Here is a 16,228-nt window from a genome sequence, read left to right on the forward strand (position 1 = left end):
CTACAAGATGGATTTTTATTATTTTTTATACAAAATAAGAGAATTGTATAGGATTGTTGATGATAAAATTAAATATTACAAGCAAATATAAATAAATTAATAAATATATTTATATATCGAAAAAAATTGGGGGTGCTGCAGTTCCATAGTGCCTATGCACAAGCTGTCCCTGTTGCTTACACAAATTCACAGACATAATTTCTTGGAAAGTTTAATTTAAATTATAACCAAGTGAAAAATCTCTCTCAATGATAAATAGTATATCTTTTGTTCTATAAATGTAGTAATTCTGCAGGATATAGCTTTACTCGATAAATGCTAGGAATGGACATGTGAAGACTTTACCCAAAAACAGAAAGGAAAAGACTGGACTTGAATGCTAGTTATATTAGTGCTCTCAATAGTGTAGTTGGGAGAATGATGGGACATTGTGCACTTTGATTGAAAAGCCCTGAATTTGAACCCCCCCCCCCCTCTCTCTCTCTCTCACACACACACACACACAAAGTTAACATACAAAATTATTATTAGAGAGTTGTAGATGGCACAGTGTGTAGATGAAGAATTAAGTAGTGTTTGTGGTGTGGAGTGCCCTCCCATGGTGAATCCTTAGTTATCCTTGGGGATGTCACATAAAAAAATAATAACTGTAATATAGAATGTTTGTTTTAATGAATATTAGTACCATGAATTAATTATTCTGAAATTTAAATCGACTTACTCAGAAGTTTATTTATTTATGCAAAATATTCTAATTATTTTAGATCCTCCTGATATCACCCTGAAGGTTAGTTCAGATTCAATAATGGAACATGATGATGTAAGATTTACATGTGAAGCAATTGCCAATCCCAACAATGTAATCTATAAGTGGTACAGGTAAGTCCTTCTACTCTTACCAGTTGTTTTGTTTCAAAGATGATCCTAAGACCATGTTATATCAATTTCATTATTACTATTTCTGAGACTTCAAGGGAGGACATGCATCATCCATACTAGCTGTCATATCTTCTCTTAAACTCATTCACACTATATGAACTCACTACTTCAATAGGGAAACTCTTCCACTCACTCACTGCTCTGAAAGAGAAATCTAGATCTCACCTCTTTCTTAACTGCACACAAGCATAACTTCCACAGATGCCTCTTTGTCCTCTCTCAGCCATCTATATAATGAACAATTTCATCAGTATATCCTATAACACCCTCAGAAGTTTATAGGCCTCTGTCATATCATTCCCAGCATGAACATCGTGATGCAGGCAGCTGGTCATTTTTGCACAATAATGCACCATCTCATCGTTCGAACATTATGAGACAGTTTTTGAGCAAAAACCAAGTTTGTGTGTTGGATCACTCACTGTATTCACCTGATTTAGTATGCTGTGACTGGTTTCTCTTCACCGCCCCGCCCGACTTCATTTGTCAATGAAAGGAAAGTGATACAACACCATTGAAAATGTTCAAGCAGCAGTAACCACGACCCTCAACAGTATCCCAAAAACTGATATAAAAAACTCATTTAATGAATTAATTGACCATGCCAAATGCTGTATCAAAGCTGAGGGAAAGTATATTGATTGAAATAAATGATTTGAATAATTATAATTGGCCTGTGTTTTATTTTCTATCAAAAGTTCGGTTTCTTTTTTGACAGAGGGTGTATAGTAACTAAGCTGGCCAAGTGGATAGCCACTCTGCTCTTCAACCAGTCAGTCATCAATTGGAATTCCATTACAGACATTCATGCTGGACAATGCAGTAACCCTATTGTCATCTGACACTTCAGTTTACTGACTCTTCAGTTATCAGAACTGCAAATTGCCTTATCAGTATAGTCAGATAAATTGTAGATTACTGTAAGACTGCCATCCTGTTTTTAGAGGCCTGAAGCAGCTTGGAAAAAGTTCCATGTTTAGTCTCTAATGTAGGGTTTTCAGAAGTCTATCTTTCATGTTCCATTTTATATTCTGCTGTATAATATGGTATGCTTCATGATAACAAACATAGCCATGTTTTTCCTATGTCATCCAGTAAAGTCTGGATTGCTATAATAAACTATAATAAATATTAGTCCCATGGATGGGCCATTAATAATCAAGGAACTCCAATGGAAGTTTTCCAACTACTTCAGGCTTATCACAAGCCTGAAGTGGCTGGATGACACCCAAGAAGGGTCTTGTGTGTTATGCACACTGTGCAGTGAAAATCATTTACCATCTGAAGGCTTTTTCAAATGTCTCCATACTGCAATGTGGCTAATCCTCTGCAGCTTGTACACTTTTGCAAAGTCCAAGAATATCATTGTATATGATTCTCCCTTATCCAACACATTCATTACCTTATCATAAAACATAAGCAGATTGCTAAAACAAGACCTGCCCTTCGCAAACCCATGCTGACTATCATAGAAAATATTATGTCCATCAATCCAATCCAATCCTGTATTCTATATTCTATTTCTAACCAATTTTTCGAACACTTTGATCACAACTACAGATATACTGGTCTATAATTGGAAACTTCTGTTCTGAAATCATGAACTGATAACCGATGTGGCTTGATGGATGTCAGTCCCATGGACTGCGATCCCTTTATCGCTATGAAATAGTCTTATATTAAAGGTTAGCGAGCACCTGGCTCACCCTATTTAGGGCTGTACGGAGGCACCTAAACCTATAAGCAGAGCTGCTTTCGGGCGCTTATGTTACCACCTATCGTGTTCGTCATAGTTAGATGACTCTTGAATGAGTTGATTGGGATGAACAGCTGCTTTGGCAAAATAAGCAGTGGCACTATTATGGAGAAATGTGGGAATATCTGGAATATCAGCATCACGATGTAAGAGAGCATTTCTGACAAACCACGGAGCGTTGAAAATCATACGGAGGCACTTGTTTTGAATAACTTGTAGCTTTTTGATGTTGGTGGGGGAAGTGTGCCCCCAGGCTGGCGATCCATAAGTTAACGATGGTCTGATAATTGTTTTGTAGATCTGTAGTTTGTTTTCAATGCTGACTTGACTTCTTCTATTGAGGAGAGAATAGAGTTGCACAATTGCAGAGTTTGCTTTTTTGCATGCATAAACTATGTGGGAGTTAAAGTTTAAATGGTTATCAAGTTGAATGCCTAGATATTTGGTGCTAGATCTCCATGGGATGGCTGTGTTAAAAAGTTTAACGTCTCCAAAGTGAGATGCTTGTCTTCTTGTGAAGAGAATGGCAGTGCTTTTATCAGCATTGACAGATATTCTCCATTTTATGAACCGGTTTTCTAAATTTGTTGCTGCAGTTTGTAAGCGCTGCGTAGCTATATTCGGCCTGAGAGATCTGCTAAGAATTGTCATATCATCCACATAACTAGCTATAGTGGTTAGTGATGTGCTAGGAACATCAGAAACAAAGATGTTAAAAAGCAGCGGTGAGAGCAGCGAGCCTTGAGGGACACCAGCAGTGATTTTTTTCAGTAAGGATCAAATTCCTCACAATTTGACCTGGATTTTACGGTCCTTTAGAAAGGAGTCAATAATTTTAGTAAGGTAAAGAGGGATGTTAGCTGAAATTAATTTATAGATGAGACCTTTGTGCCACACCTTATCGAAAGCTTTTGCAACATCTAAAAAGATAGCTCCCGTGTGTTGTTTCCAGTTAAAGCCTGTCGTGATGAATTCTGTCAGTCTGTGAATTTGCTGTGTAGTGCTGTGTCCGGTACAGAAACCAAATTGTTCTTTCGAAATTATGTTGGTTTTATTCACCTCCTCATTAAGTCAGTTGAGAATGACTCTTTCTGCAATTTTTCCCAGGCATGATAAAAGACTGATAGGTCTATAGCTCTGTGGCATTTGAAGTGCCTTACCAAGCTTGAGAATAAGGAATATATCAGCTTGTTTCCATCGTGAGGGGAAATAATTTAATATCAGCATTGCATTAATAATGGCTACTAAATGCATGATAGCTTTGTGTGGGAGGGCTTTAATTGTTTTGTTGGTAATTTCATCTGGACCAGGGGCTTTTTTGTTGTTAAGCTTCCTAATGATTGAATAGACCTCTTTAGGAGAGGTGGGACAGATATTTTCACGGCTACAAGGTTGCCGAAGCATGGAGCATACTTGACAGTGTATTTTCTCTATGAAGACCAGATCTGCATGCACATAATTAGGATGGCACTGAAGTTGGAGAGCATCAGCGAGAGCTTCTGCTTTTTCATTATCTCTGTAAACAAGGCCTCTTTCTCCGTGAATGGGCTGGATGTTAGAGCAATCCATATGGAGAGCTTTAGTCAATTTCCACAGAGAATTATCTTCAGTTTTGACAGACCAGAGTTTTCTTTCCCATTGCTGGTTCCTGTGATCTTTCAATGCATAATGGACTAGGTTGGTTGGATGTTCTATTTAGTTCTCGACGGTCTTGCGGAGATAGCATGTTGTGATAGCAGCGTCTGAGTCTATTTTTGTTCCTGATCAGAGCAAGGATTTCTCCAGGAAGTAAGTTTACTTGAGCTGGGGTGGAAATAGAACAAGCTGTGGATAAGCCAGAATGTATTTTACATTCAAGATTGCTGACTGCCACGTCGATTTCTTCACGGGAGGAGATAGTAGGTACTGAGTCTATGATAGTGTTCATTTTAGCCTTGAATTTTGCAAAGTTAGTGTGGGATTGGCTGGGAATGAGCTCAGGATCCCCTCCTAAACTTAAAAGTACTGGATTGTAATCTAGCTGAGCTCGTCAACCACTTGAAGTTGGAATTGATGAGAAATGTTGTTAAATATAGCAATATCCAAAACATCAGGTCTGCCGGTCGCTCCGTAATGTGTTGGCTCAATCGGGCCTGCAATAACAATGTTTCTCTTCAAGGCAAAATTGAAGAGGATCATTCCGTTGTTGTTTAAAACTCTTGCTGTTCCATAAAGGATGTTTGGAATTGAGATCTCCTGCTACAATTATTGCTTCATTTGTATCTAGTAGCTGAGAGAGATCAGAGGAGAGGAGAGGTTTGCCAGGGGGGAGTTGTATACAGAATAAATCTTTAAGCTGCCTGCATTGTTGGTATGAATTTCTGTGCCTGTCTCCTCGAGGTTAGATGTATTAGTCTTCTTAATCTCATTATAGCGGACGTTTCTTCTGACAAAGATGGCAGTACCTCCACCTCTGGCATTGAGTCTGTCATTTCTAAGTAACGAGTAGTTTCTGAGTTTGGGATTATCGCAGGGATGTAGGTGAGTCGCGTTAATGAGGAGAATATCAATTTGTAAATGATCTGCAAGTTCCTGTAATTCCAAAATTTTGTTGTTGAGACCATGTTGAAGCTGGATTAGTCATTAATCATGGAGAAGATGACTTGAGTATTCCTAAGGAATTTGTTGGTGTCAGCCTGGCTTGGATTTGTTTTGCTAAAGGCCATTAGCATCTCCCCTAGTGAGGCAGCGAGAATTGATGAGGAGTTTTGACTGCTAGTTGCAGGGAGTACCTTGGTGTTACGGGAGGAAACCACAGAAGCATAAGATTTATCTGGTGTAACTTTTTGCGCTTTGATTTCAGGCACAGATCTTACGATATTTTTCTGAATGGGCTGGACTAACTCCTGTTTAGGCTTTTGAAGGTTGGATGGGTGGAGAGAACAACCCTTGTAATTGGCAGGATGTGGGCCACTGCAGTTTGCACATTTAGCAGGTGTGGTCTTTGGCTTGCCGCAAGTGTGTGAGGGATGGTTGCCACCGCACTTTACACACTTGTGATCTGCTCTGCATAACATTTGCGCATGCTCATATTTTTGGCAGCGATGGCATTGACCAGCCGATGCCTTTCTTCTCAGTGGCTCGGTCTTGATGACCAAGTTGCAGACTATTCTAAGATCGTAAATTTCTCTCTGATCTTTACTGATCTCCACAAAGACCAGAGGCATGGGGCTCTTGTCTGCTCGATACATGCGAGAAATCTTGATCGGCTCCAAGCCGTGTGATCTGAGGTCAGTGGCTATCTCTTCTGATGTTATGTTTTCTACCAAACCTCTGATGACTACCTTAAGGTTTTTTTCACTTTTCAGTTGGTATGTGTGATATGGGAATTTCTGTTCATCCATAAGTCTGGTGAGCTGGCGGTAGTCCATTGTTCCTTCGGGCTGTATGCGGACTCCTTCATCTGTGTTTTTTGGCTGATGAGAACTTGATGTTATTGTTCTTCATCGTCTCTGCAAGTGACGACCATTTTTCTTTAGATCTCAAGATTACTGGTGGAATCCCCTCTTTGGGCTGTGTCAATATATCTGTCTCTGTTCTTGCATCAGATAGTGCTGAGGTGTCCATTTGAGGTGCAAATTCAGGTTCTGCAGCAAGAGACTCTTTCTTTCTCTTCTTTCTGCTGACCTCCTGGTAATCATTAGAATCTACGTCAATTGTTGTAGCAGGGGAAATGACACTGTCATGTGTAGGGTTAGGAGAAAGTTCGGAGGTTTGAGGGTCTTCTGTCTCACCCTCCATAATCTGATGGACTTCAACCTTTCCTGGCCATTTCATGTGTAAAATGTTACCGATGTGCCTAAAAATGGCTACAAGTTCCTTGAAAGGGAGATCCTCATATGGTGAATCCATAATTAAATCTAGACTTGAAGTGGGGGGGGCAGGACCTGCCTTGTCCCTTCAACCACCAAGTGCTGTACAGGGCAGGGAACAGGAGAGGGCCTGAAAAATATATGAAGATGAAACTAAAAGTCTTACCTGCTCTGCAGATCGAGCACGCTGTTGACACTACAGGAGAAACATCAAACAATCACTATTTTAATGTAGAAAGGAACTGTGAACTAATCATCAGTATTAAATCTCAAAAACTTTTATCAAACGAAACCAAAACCAAAACTCCAATTTTTCTTTTCTGAAATCATGCTTGTGGAGAGGTATTATTTTCCTAAGATTCCTAAGGAGGCCTGAAAGTGGAAAGAAGGAATCTTCCCCACTGTAAGACTTTCATGAAATAACCAGGTCAAGGGCATGACTAACTGTTTTCCACATTCTTTAAAAATATGTGATGATATGTCATCCATTTCCCACAGCCTTATTAACATCTAACCCAAGAAACACTTAATACACCTCTGATTCTTTCACCTTTAATTCTCCCAATTCTTTTCTCCCTTCTGCATGTTGCACAGCATTCATTCACACTTCTGTGATACACATTGATGAGGTGTTCATTAAATAATTTCACTATATCATATGCTATGTCACTCTGCTACCATAACTCTCCACCAGTGTCTACCTGCCATAATTATTTTTCCTCTTGCTTGACACATAGCAGAAAAATTCCATTGGATTAGCTTTGATCTGACTGGCCAATCTCCTTTTTCCTAAACATGGAAAAAGTTCCATGTTTAGTCTCTAATGTAGGGTTTTCAGAAGTCTATCTTTCATGTTCCATTTTATATTCTGCTGTATAATATGGTATGCTTCATGATAACAAACATAGCCATGTTTTTCCTATGTCATCCAGTAAAGTCTGGATTGCTATAATAAACTATAATAAATATTAGTCCCATGGATGGGCCATTAATAATCAAGGAACTCCAATGGAAGTTTTCCAACTACTTCAGGCTTATCACAAGCCTGAAGTGGCTGGATGACACCCAAGAAGGGTCTTGTGTGTTATGCACACTGTGCAGTGAAAATCATTTACCATCTGAAGGCTTTTTCAAATGTCTCCATACTGCAATGTGGCTAATCCTCTGCAGCTTGTACACTTTTGCAAAGTCCAAGAATATCATTGTATATGATTCTCCCTTATCCAACACATTCATTACCTTATCATAAAACATAAGCAGATTGCTAAAACAAGACCTGCCCTTCGCAAACCCATGCTGACTATCATAGAAAATATTATGTCCATCAATCCAATCCAATCCTGTATTCTATATTCTATTTCTAACCAATTTTTCGAACACTTTGATCACAACTACAGATATACTGGTCTATAATTGGAAACTTCTGTTCTGAAATCATGAACTGATAACCGATGTGGCTTGATGGATGTCAGTCCCATGGACTGCGATCCCTTCATCGCTATGAAATAGTCTTATATTAAAGGTTAGCGAGCACCTGGCTCACCCTATTTAGGGCTGTACGGAGGCACCTAAACCTATAAGCAGAGCTGCTTTCGGGCGCTTATGTTACCACCTATCGTGTTCGTCATAGTTAGATGACTCTTGAATGAGTTGATTGGGATGAACAGCTGCTTTGGCAAAATAAGCAGTGGCACTATTATGGAGAAATGTGGGAATATCTGGAATATCAGCATCACGATGTAAGAGAGCATTTCTGACAAACCACGGAGCGTTGAAAATCATACGGAGGCACTTGTTTTGAATAACTTGTAGCTTTTTGATGTTGGTGGGGGAAGTGTGCCCCCAGGCTGGCGATCCATAAGTTAACGATGGTCTGATAATTGTTTTGTAGATCTGTAGTTTGTTTTCAATGCTGACTTGACTTCTTCTATTGAGGAGAGAATAGAGTTGCACAATTGCAGAGTTTGCTTTTTTGCATGCATAAACTATGTGGGAGTTAAAGTTTAAATGGTTATCAAGTTGAATGCCTAGATATTTGGTGCTAGATCTCCATGGGATGGCTGTGTTAAAAAGTTTAACGTCTCCAAAGTGAGATGCTTGTCTTCTTGTGAAGAGAATGGCAGTGCTTTTATCAGCATTGACAGATATTCTCCATTTTATGAACCGGTTTTCTAAATTTGTTGCTGCAGTTTGTAAGCGCTGCGTAGCTATATTCGGCCTGAGAGATCTGCTAAGAATTGTCATATCATCCACATAACTAGCTATAGTGGTTAGTGATGTGCTAGGAACATCAGAAACAAAGATGTTAAAAAGCAGCGGTGAGAGCAGCGAGCCTTGAGGGACACCAGCAGTGATTTTTTTCAGTAAGGATCAAATTCCTCACAATTTGACCTGGATTTTACGGTCCTTTAGAAAGGAGTCAATAATTTTAGTAAGGTAAAGAGGGATGTTAGCTGAAATTAATTTATAGATGAGACCTTTGTGCCACACCTTATCGAAAGCTTTTGCAACATCTAAAAAGATAGCTCCCGTGTGTTGTTTCCAGTTAAAGCCTGTCGTGATGAATTCTGTCAGTCTGTGAATTTGCTGTGTAGTGCTGTGTCCGGTACAGAAACCAAATTGTTCTTTCGAAATTATGTTGGTTTTATTCACCTCCTCATTAAGTCAGTTGAGAATGACTCTTTCTGCAATTTTTCCCAGGCATGATAAAAGACTGATAGGTCTATAGCTCTGTGGCATTTGAAGTGCCTTACCAAGCTTGAGAATAAGGAATATATCAGCTTGTTTCCATCGTGAGGGGAAATAATTTAATATCAGCATTGCATTAATAATGGCTACTAAATGCATGATAGCTTTGTGTGGGAGGGCTTTAATTGTTTTGTTGGTAATTTCATCTGGACCAGGGGCTTTTTTGTTGTTAAGCTTCCTAATGATTGAATAGACCTCTTTAGGAGAGGTGGGACAGATATTTTCACGGCTACAAGGTTGCCGAAGCATGGAGCATACTTGACAGTGTATTTTCTCTATGAAGACCAGATCTGCATGCACATAATTAGGATGGCACTGAAGTTGGAGAGCATCAGCGAGAGCTTCTGCTTTTTCATTATCTCTGTAAACAAGGCCTCTTTCTCCGTGAATGGGCTGGATGTTAGAGCAATCCATATGGAGAGCTTTAGTCAATTTCCACAGAGAATTATCTTCAGTTTTGACAGACCAGAGTTTTCTTTCCCATTGCTGGTTCCTGTGATCTTTCAATGCATAATGGACTAGGTTGGTTGGATGTTCTATTTAGTTCTCGACGGTCTTGCGGAGATAGCATGTTGTGATAGCAGCGTCTGAGTCTATTTTTGTTCCTGATCAGAGCAAGGATTTCTCCAGGAAGTAAGTTTACTTGAGCTGGGGTGGAAATAGAACAAGCTGTGGATAAGCCAGAATGTATTTTACATTCAAGATTGCTGACTGCCACGTCGATTTCTTCACGGGAGGAGATAGTAGGTACTGAGTCTATGATAGTGTTCATTTTAGCCTTGAATTTTGCAAAGTTAGTGTGGGATTGGCTGGGAATGAGCTCAGGATCCCCTCCTAAACTTAAAAGTACTGGATTGTAATCTAGCTGAGCTCGTCAACCACTTGAAGTTGGAATTGATGAGAAATGTTGTTAAATATAGCAATATCCAAAACATCAGGTCTGCCGGTCGCTCCGTAATGTGTTGGCTCAATCGGGCCTGCAATAACAATGTTTCTCTTCAAGGCAAAATTGAAGAGGATCATTCCGTTGTTGTTAAAACTCTTGCTGTTCCATAAAGGATGTTTGGAATTGAGATCTCCTGCTACAATTATTGCTTCATTTGTATCTAGTAGCTGAGAGAGATCAGAGGAGAGGAGAGGTTTGCCAGGGGGGAGTTGTATACAGAATAAATCTTTAAGCTGCCTGCATTGTTGGTATGAATTTCTGTGCCTGTCTCCTCGAGGTTAGATGTATTAGTCTTCTTAATCTCATTATAGCGGACGTTTCTTCTGACAAAGATGGCAGTACCTCCACCTCTGGCATTGAGTCTGTCATTTCTAAGTAACGAGTAGTTTCTGAGTTTGGGATTATCGCAGGGATGTAGGTGAGTCGCGTTAATGAGGAGAATATCAATTTGTAAATGATCTGCAAGTTCCTGTAATTCCAAAATTTTGTTGTTGAGACCATGTTGAAGCTGGATTAGTCATTAATCATGGAGAAGATGACTTGAGTATTCCTAAGGAATTTGTTGGTGTCAGCCTGGCTTGGATTTGTTTTGCTAAAGGCCATTAGCATCTCCCCTAGTGAGGCAGCGAGAATTGATGAGGAGTTTTGACTGCTAGTTGCAGGGAGTACCTTGGTGTTACGGGAGGAAACCACAGAAGCATAAGATTTATCTGGTGTAACTTTTTGCGCTTTGATTTCAGGCACAGATCTTACGATATTTTTCTGAATGGGCTGGACTAACTCCTGTTTAGGCTTTTGAAGGTTGGATGGGTGGAGAGAACAACCCTTGTAATTGGCAGGATGTGGGCCACTGCAGTTTGCACATTTAGCAGGTGTGGTCTTTGGCTTGCCGCAAGTGTGTGAGGGATGGTTGCCACCGCACTTTACACACTTGTGATCTGCTCTGCATAACATTTGCGCATGCTCATATTTTTGGCAGCGATGGCATTGACCAGCCGATGCCTTTCTTCTCAGTGGCTCGGTCTTGATGACCAAGTTGCAGACTATTCTAAGATCGTAAATTTCTCTCTGATCTTTACTGATCTCCACAAAGACCAGAGGCATGGGGCTCTTGTCTGCTCGATACATGCGAGAAATCTTGATCGGCTCCAAGCCGTGTGATCTGAGGTCAGTGGCTATCTCTTCTGATGTTATGTTTTCTACCAAACCTCTGATGACTACCTTAAGGTTTTTTTCACTTTTCAGTTGGTATGTGTGATATGGGAATTTCTGTTCATCCATAAGTCTGGTGAGCTGGCGGTAGTCCATTGTTCCTTCGGGCTGTATGCGGACTCCTTCATCTGTGTTTTTTGGCTGATGAGAACTTGATGTTATTGTTCTTCATCGTCTCTGCAAGTGACGACCATTTTTCTTTAGATCTCAAGATTACTGGTGGAATCCCCTCTTTGGGCTGTGTCAATATATCTGTCTCTGTTCTTGCATCAGATAGTGCTGAGGTGTCCATTTGAGGTGCAAATTCAGGTTCTGCAGCAAGAGACTCTTTCTTTCTCTTCTTTCTGCTGACCTCCTGGTAATCATTAGAATCTACGTCAATTGTTGTAGCAGGGGAAATGACACTGTCATGTGTAGGGTTAGGAGAAAGTTCGGAGGTTTGAGGGTCTTCTGTCTCACCCTCCATAATCTGATGGACTTCAACCTTTCCTGGCCATTTCATGTGTAAAATGTTACCGATGTGCCTAAAAATGGCTACAAGTTCCTTGAAAGGGAGATCCTCATATGGTGAATCCATAATTAAATCTAGACTTGAAGTGGGGGGGGCAGGACCTGCCTTGTCCCTTCAACCACCAAGTGCTGTACAGGGCAGGGAACAGGAGAGGGCCTGAAAAATATATGAAGATGAAACTAAAAGTCTTACCTGCTCTGCAGATCGAGCACGCTGTTGACACTACAGGAGAAACATCAAACAATCACTATTTTAATGTAGAAAGGAACTGTGAACTAATCATCAGTATTAAATCTCAAAAACTTTTATCAAACGAAACCAAAACCAAAACTCCAATTTTTCTTTTCTGAAATCATGCTTGTGGAGAGGTATTATTTTCCTAAGATTCCTAAGGAGGCCTGAAAGTGGAAAGAAGGAATCTTCCCCACTGTAAGACTTTCATGAAATAACCAGGTCAAGGGCATGACTAACTGTTTTCCACATTCTTTAAAAATATGTGATGATATGTCATCCATTTCCCACAGCCTTATTAACATCTAACCCAAGAAACACTTAATACACCTCTGATTCTTTCACCTTTAATTCTCCCAATTCTTTTCTCCCTTCTGCATGTTGCACAGCATTCATTCACACTTCTGTGATACACATTGATGAGGTGTTCATTAAATAATTTCACTATATCATATGCTATGTCACTCTGCTACCATAACTCTCCACCAGTGTCTACCTGCCATAATTATTTTTCCTCTTGCTTGACACATAGCAGAAAAATTCCATTGGATTAGCTTTGATCTGACTGGCCAATCTCCTCATATTCTACTTTTTCTTTTTTAACCATGCTTGTCACTTTTCTATCCTGCAGTTTATGTTATTCATGCATCTGTTCACTGCAAACTGTCTTGTACTTCCTCCATAACAACTTCTTTTAACATTACTTGCTTGATTTCACTGTTTATCCATCTCACTCCTACTCTCTTTATTTGCTTATCTCTTGGTATGCAGTTATGCATTGCTTTTGTGAGATAATTCCTCATCATTTCCCATGCACTGTCAACATTTTTTCTACACAATTCATCAACCCAATGTATTGATGCTAGTTGACCATGTAGCATCTCATAATCACCCACCTTACAGTTCCACATACAGACCTTCTTGATGACAACTTTTTCCTATTTGGCTACCTTCCAAACCAATACTTCATGATCACTTTCACAACAGGTGGCAGTGTTGATACTTCATTTATACTGCTTTTCATATTTTGATCATTCTTCTATTATTACATGATACCTCCATTCAATGCTTGAAGTCGCTCTACACTACACCGCACTACATGATCCAGCATCCATCACCTACACTGCATCACACTATACAGTATTTTTGTCTCTTAATTTTTTCCCCAAAAGTTTGGATTTTAGGGAATCAAAAACTCTGGTACCTCTGCATGAGACAAGCTAACTCATCTTCATTTGAAAATGCCTACATAAAGATTCTTTGCATATTAGTGAGAATCAAACCCAAGTCAATATATATATATATATATATATATATATTAAACTGCATGAGAAATTAAGGTTTTATTTTCATTGGTATTCTACCCAGCATAAGAAACAAAAGTTCTGCATGTGAATTCTCACAACTAAGCTACCGTTATATAGAGAACAGTTGACTTTACATATTCTTTATATTTCATAATGCAAAAAGGCATCCATCCCTTTCATAGGCATAGACTACTCTGATCAGTTTGACCTTTATTGAAATTGTATTTCTCGGAGATTGACATGTGGGTAAGGTGAAGTCTCTCTCAATGTCTGATCATATTTCTCACAAGTAGGAAATGGTGTATCACCATATTATTATATTACTATTACTGTATTATATTAACATATTACTATACTTTAGATTTCAACCAGTTTTGGGATAGACTTGCCACAGCTGTCTCTGATTCATGATTGTGATAATATTATATGTGATTTTGATATTTGTATGTGAGAAAGGACTTTTGCCATTGGTATAGTATCAATATCATTTTCATGGATCTAGCTTTCCCTAATACTTATTAAAAGTCAAACTAGTCTGAGAAGTCATTTTCATCATATGTGTGGTGTTACACATGCTCTGCAGAAGTATATGGAGGGAATGGGAATGCTTTATTCTCACATGTGAAGGACAAATTGATGTGAAGATATGTCATGTGAAAACGTTTTTTTTTTTTTTTTTTGCTTATTTTGGGATAAAATATGGATGAAAATGGGATTGTAATTTCTTATTAAGCGTAAATATATATATGAAAAACTTGATACCTCTATTGTATAATTTGTCATTATTTCTGTATTGAGAAGAAAAAAAAATATTAAGTGAATTCAACTTAATATGTAAGCAATACTTTAGATTATCATAATAAAAGAATAAACTCTATCATAAAAGAATGAAAAGTATGACATTTTTGGCACAGAGACATTTGTCTTGAAAATTCAATATCTGTTATAGACTCAAACTGGTAATTATGGATATGTACTGGGGGGGGGGGGGAAAGGAACAGTAATTAAAAATGCCACCATCTTTCTATTGGAAATGCATTAAGCATTGAGAAATATTTACCACAGATACTGGAATGCTGTGTAAAAGTAATTACCACTATCTTCTGCCACAAAGACCAAAAAAATATTAAAATACACAAAAACAATGTTTACTCTAGAACACAGTTCTTTTATTTTCTTTTATAATCTCTTATAAAATTCTCATGTTATTTCACACATACCATTATCATGTGGATCTGCTGAAAAGACTTATGCATAGACTGATTTATTTGTAAATATCAGCCATTTTGTGTAACATATCTTAATAAAATCATGCTCCATAACCTTTTAGAATTAGATTTTAATAATTTAGTTTATATGCATGATATCTTAAAAGTAAATATCCTTGTAAATTCTTAACAAATAATTTTTTAAGGTTACATTTTAACTTATTAAAACTAATTATATGTTTTTTATTTCACAGAAATGATGAAATTTTACCTGGTGATCACACAACAACACTTTTTATACCAAGAATAAAAAAGGATTACAATCGAAATACCATCACATGTGAAGTAACAAATGCAGTTGGAACTACAAAATCTACTCATACACTTAATGTTCAATGTAAGTATAAATATTAAATAATACTCTCCTTTGAAGGAATATTTTGGCACACAAGTCGTGACTGTTATTGGTATCTTTATTTTTACCACATATCTCAATAAGTAATTACAGAATGAATGTTATTTCATCATTTATAGAAAATAACATAGTTTAAATGGATTGCAACCAGGGGCGAATTCTCCATGCTTGCTGCGCAAGCTCATTAATTGAGAAAGAAGTAATATTTATTTGTTAATAAATGCATGCATTTATAAGCATTCCATTTAGGCTTTTATTTTTGTAGACAGAAGACATCTTAAGTTTGCACGGCAATAATTGAGCTTTGCGTTGTGTATCGAAGGCCGATGCTTGCTCTTCTAGTCAAAGCTGCCTTCGCTTGCTCTGTTGTAGGAGCTTCCAGGTCCTCGCTGCAGTACTGTGATTTCATGCATGCGCATGGCCATTTCCGCTCCCTTCACGTCGTCTTAAACACAAGGCCATACGCAGTCAAAGTAGTTCCAGCCAGTGAGCTACAGCCAGCCTTTACAAGTGTTCATGTTGCTTGGAAAAATTAAGTTACAACCAACATTTTATGACGATGTTATTGATCAGTTCATAAAGAAGAACCATAGGGTAGAATTTGTATTCAAGTAGCTAAATTGAAAAAGATAGAATATCATTTGTAAAATAAATGTTGTATTTGTATGATTAAATGTTCATAAATTTCTAAATATATAGTTTTAAATGGTCAGTAATTCATTATTCCGCTAATCAGACTTCAGTCACACCTCTCACGCCCTGAATGATAACAAGAGTAAGCGTGAATTTCAAGACCTGCATTCACCCCTGATTGCAACAGGCAAGCAATTATTATTATTATTATTATTATTATATTGCACTTCCACGGAGTCCGAAGGCTAATCACAGGAAACCCAAACAATCCATACAATCTTTCATACTGCTACTTGAATCCATTAACAGACAAAACACTCACAACTGACCTGGCAACCCGTTCCACTCATTCACAACTCTCCAAGCAAAAAATCTAGTTCTCACACCCCTACTAACCACACCTTTATTCAACTTCCAGGAATGACTTAGTATCTTCTGCTTTTACATTATGAGAAGGGGTCACTACCCAGA

At 38.4% G+C, this 16,228-nt stretch overlaps 1 protein-coding gene across 5 annotated transcripts in view; it reads left to right on the top strand.

Moving 5' to 3' along the window:
• Positions 1 to 16,228, top strand: part of LOC150109305 (irregular chiasm C-roughest protein-like) — a 641,937-nt gene that overhangs the window by 464,948 nt on the left and 160,761 nt on the right. For all 5 annotated transcript variants that reach the window (XM_090407227.1, XM_090407244.1, XM_090407237.1 and 2 more), the window contains 2 exons: positions 765 to 879; positions 14,964 to 15,106. In XM_090407227.1, coding sequence (XP_090263353.1) covers positions 765 to 879; positions 14,964 to 15,106 — 258 coding nt within the window. The remainder of the gene's footprint in view (positions 1 to 764; positions 880 to 14,963; positions 15,107 to 16,228) is intronic.

The sequence above is a fragment of the Typopeltis vanoorti genome, chromosome 2, assembly GCF_054136105.1.
Source record: "Typopeltis vanoorti isolate ZY-2024b chromosome 2, IOZ_Tvanoo_1.0, whole genome shotgun sequence".
In the NCBI taxonomy this organism is placed as follows: domain Eukaryota; kingdom Metazoa; phylum Arthropoda; class Arachnida; order Uropygi; family Thelyphonidae; genus Typopeltis; species Typopeltis vanoorti.